Genomic DNA, 4,241 nt, shown 5'->3' with positions numbered 1-4,241 from the left:
ACATCACAAAGCTTCAAAAAGTGAGGCATAACCGCAAGAAAAGGATCAACAAGAGAATGATACTTTTGAAGCCACACAATCAAATCCTGATGAAGTGGATTTTAAGAATCTAGAAAGAGATCCCACTAAACGAAAGTAAATGTAGGATTATCTAGTTAATTTAAGGGAACGATGAGATGAACATATATGAATTTAGGTCCTTTTCAAATTTCTTATATGGTTGATGAGTCAAGAGATGAGTCTAAAAAGGAGAAAATGTCAATAGTTTTGAGATTTGTTGATGCAGAAGGGGCAATACGGGAAAGGTTCTTGGATTTGGTTCATGTTAGGGATAACTTATCATTAACCCTAAAAACAAGTATGTGGAGACCACTTTTGCACTAATAGTTTGATGTTAGTAAAATTTATAACCAAGTTTATGATGATGCTAGTAATATGAGAGGGGAATGCAATGAATTACAGTCAATTGTTCTTAAGGATTATTCTTATGCATATTATTTTCACTTCTTTGCTCACAAATTAAAACTACCCTTAGTGGTTGTTTCAAGGGAAATTATTCCTGTACACCAATTTTTCACAAACTTATTTTTTTACAACTAATGTCGTTTAGACTTCCAATAATCATCATGATGAGTTAAAAAAAGGCAATGGCAACTAATATTGAACAATTATTGGAACTAGGTGAAAGCAAATCAGGTAAAGGATTGAATCAAGCTGGAACATTAACAAGAGCTGGTGACACGCATTTGGGTTCACATTTTCGTTTCGTTTGCAATTTTATTAACATGTTTAATTGTACTCTTGTTGTTCTCTAGGGAATAATTGATGATGTATCTTCTAGCTATTCTCAAGGCGAAGATGCTGATGTAGCTAACTCTTACCTGAAGTCATTTGAATTTGTGTTTATTTTTCACTTGATAAAGGAAGTTATGGGAAAAACTGATATACTTTCTCAAGCTCTACAAAAGAAATCCCAAGATATTATTAATTCCATGGAGTTAGTTTTTTCAACATGGTTCTAAATGATTTCAAAAACAAGGGATGGGATTCTTCACTTGCACATGTAAAGTTTTGTGAAAAACATCAAGTAGATATGCCATATATAAATGCTCTATATACTTCTAGTTGCTATCGGCCTTGAAATATTAAGGATACCGGGTCTACTGGTCCTGCTTATTCAACATAAATCTTTATATTCATTGTTATCACATTGTAAATATGTAGTCAAATGTTTGTAAATTAGTTCCTATAAACTCCCCTGGAAATGTGATGTATCTCAACTGTAAAATTAGCCTATATAATGCATCTATTATCAATCGAATACAATAAAACATTCTGTATGTCAATTCATACCTTTATATGGTATCAGAGCATTAGATAGCTCCTCCGAGCACTTCTCGATCCACAAATATATTCCCCTTCATTGTTTCTTTCTTCCTAATTCTCATCTACAATGTCACAAATCACTAAAGTTACAGCTCAATCTCACTTCCAAATTAAACTTATCGCCACCAATTTTCCATTCTGGTGAAAGCAAGCTCTCGCTACCCTAATCGTCTTAGGGCTTGATCAATTCGTTAATGAATCTGTAGAAGCCCCATCAAAAACACTAGCCAATGATGTCACCAAACCTAATCTATAGTATCGTCCACAGTTCCATTAAGATTAGATTCTACTTGGCGCACTGCTTGGAAGTTGCTCAGACACAATCCAACCAATTGCATCGTCCGCTAAAACATCTCGACAATCCTTCAAGAGATTGAATGATAGCTATGCTAGTGTCTCATGATTGCACATCATATCCATAAAGTCTTGGCTCGCAAACAACCCAAGAGGATCTCGGCCCATTACTGAATTTCTTAATGAGATGAAGTCCATTGTTGATGAATTAGCTTTAGCCCAAAGCCCGATAGATGAAGAAGATCTGATTGTTTATATCTTGGGTCAACTAGGTGAAGAGTATGCACACATCTCTATAGCCCTAAAAATAAGAGAGACTACTATCACTTTTCCTGATCTGTTTGACAAATTGGTTGATCATGAGAGAACGTTCAAAGATGCACCTCAACCTACACTTATTGCTACGGTCAACAACACTCTAGAAAAGTCAAAATCGATTCCATCCAAGATAAAACACAAACAATCGATCCTTCAACAAGTTCAACAACAACTATGGATCTAAAAAGAATCGATTCCAAGGCTTCTCCAATAGCTGCAACTATTCTCAACGTGGTAATCGAAATTCTAAATACTGTCAATATTGTAATATTCTAAGTCATGATACTAAAGATTGCAGGAAGCTAGCAACATTCTTAAAAGAAAACAATATTACCATCTCTATGACAGCACCACCTCCAGCAGTCAACACCACTGTAGCTACTTCTACTTCATCAACACCACCATGGATGTTTGGTAGTGGTGCCTCTCACCATGTTACTTCCAACCCTGCCTCGTTCCATACTCTATCGGAATATGGTAGGCCTGATGAAATTATGATAGGAAACGGTAACAGTTTACCCATATCTCATACTGGTCATGTTTCAATTCGCACTCAAACTCGTCCTTTACACTTACCAAACACTCTCTTTGTTTCTTAATTACGCAACAATATTATTTCTATTTCCAAATTATGCAAAACTAACCGGGTTTCTGTTGAATTTTTCTCACTATTTTGTGGTTAAGGGTATGTGCACGGTGATGTGTCTTATGCGGGGGGTGAACATCAATGATATCTAATATGCTGTCATTCAGTCTCTACGTCGTCTTTCTCAAATAAACATACAATAACTTCCAAAGCTCTACTCTCTTGGCATCACAAGCTGGGCCATCCACCAATCAAAGTTCTCAAGTTGCTTCTAAAAAATTTAAATTTAGAGTCAAATGAAGTGTCTGATGTTTCTTTTCATTTTGATTCTTGTTCTATTAATAAAAGTCATCGATTACCCTTTGGTGTCAATTCGTTCACTGCATCTACACCACTTGAGCTTATATATTCTGATGTTTGGGGTCCAGTCCAAAAGTCAAATGATGGCTATACATACTATGTTATCTTTTTTGACTTTTATTCCAAATATACATGGTTATACCCGATGAAAAAGAAATCATATGTTTCTATACTCTTTCCTCAATTTAAAACCCTAACTGAAAAGTATTATACCACTTCCATCGTCTCACTTTTCACAGATAATGGTGGCGAGTACATAGCTCTCACAACCTACCTCAAAGAATAGGGCATATCTCACTTCACCACACCTCCTCATACCCAAGAACAGAATGGTGTCGCAAAAAGACGCCATCACCACATTGTGGAAACTGGGCTTTCTCTACTTCACCATACCACACTCTCCTTACTTTTGGGTCACATGCTTTTCAAATAGCCGTGCATCTTATCAACCGTTTACCAACCACCGTTCTTGCCTTAAAAGCACCATATTAACAACTCAACCAAACTCCTCCAACTTACACCAAATTACAACCATTTGGCTGCCTCTGCATTCCTTGGTTAAGACCTTATGCTCCTACCAAACTTCACCCACTATCTACCAGATGCATTTTCCTTGGTTACTCATCTTCAAAATCTTCCTATAAATGCTATGATCCACTCACAAATCACCATTATTATTCCCGACATGTTGAATTTGTTAAACACATTTTTCCTTACTCAGACACGACCACTAATTCGATGTATCTTCCCATCATTGATGAATTCGTTTCCACCTTTTCTTCATTGAACATCAACCCACCATCACCTACTCTTCCTAGTTCCTTTACTCCTACATTGTCACCCAACATAACCACAACTTCTCCTGTTCCTTCTACCACCTTAGATACATCACCATCTTTCTTTTCTCATAATGATGAACCTGCCTCTCCATCCCTACCAGCATCTCCCCAAATAGTTCACTCACCTCCATCTTCTCCTCAAATAGTTCACTCACCTCTAACCTCTCCCTAAATACCTCCCTCACCACCTTCAAATACCTCTCGTCCTCATTGGATCTGCAAGCGTAATTCCAAATACTACAACCCCGACTTCATAAAATCCACCACACTACACCCCATCCCATTTACCCTTGAACCATCTACTCATAACCAATCTCTAAATGACCCAAAATGGAAACATGCCATGGATGATGAGTTTAATGCTCTTCTTCAAAACCACACTTGAGAACTCGTTCTCAAGACTTCTCACACTTCCATTGGTTGTAAGTAGGTGTTTCACATTAAACGTAGACCTGATG

At 37.0% G+C, this 4,241-nt stretch overlaps 1 protein-coding gene across 1 annotated transcript; it reads left to right on the top strand.

Moving 5' to 3' along the window:
* The first annotated feature begins 216 nt into the window (after window positions 1–216).
* LOC145002280 (uncharacterized) lies at window positions 217–1,022 on the top strand. Its single transcript, XM_078961579.1, has 3 exons — window positions 217–358; window positions 682–767; window positions 816–1,022. Exons 1-3 carry the CDS (start codon window positions 217–219, stop codon window positions 1,020–1,022), a joined length of 435 nt encoding a protein of 144 aa, XP_078817705.1.
* Window positions 1,023–4,241: the final 3,219 nt, after the last annotated feature.

Source organism: Lactuca saligna, chromosome 6 (genome assembly GCF_052625555.1).
Source record: "Lactuca saligna cultivar CGN05327 chromosome 6, ASM5262555v1, whole genome shotgun sequence".
In the NCBI taxonomy this organism is placed as follows: domain Eukaryota; kingdom Viridiplantae; phylum Streptophyta; class Magnoliopsida; order Asterales; family Asteraceae; genus Lactuca; species Lactuca saligna.
Note: the sequence above shows the minus strand (reverse complement) of the source record. Positions and strands in the feature narration are given on the sequence as shown.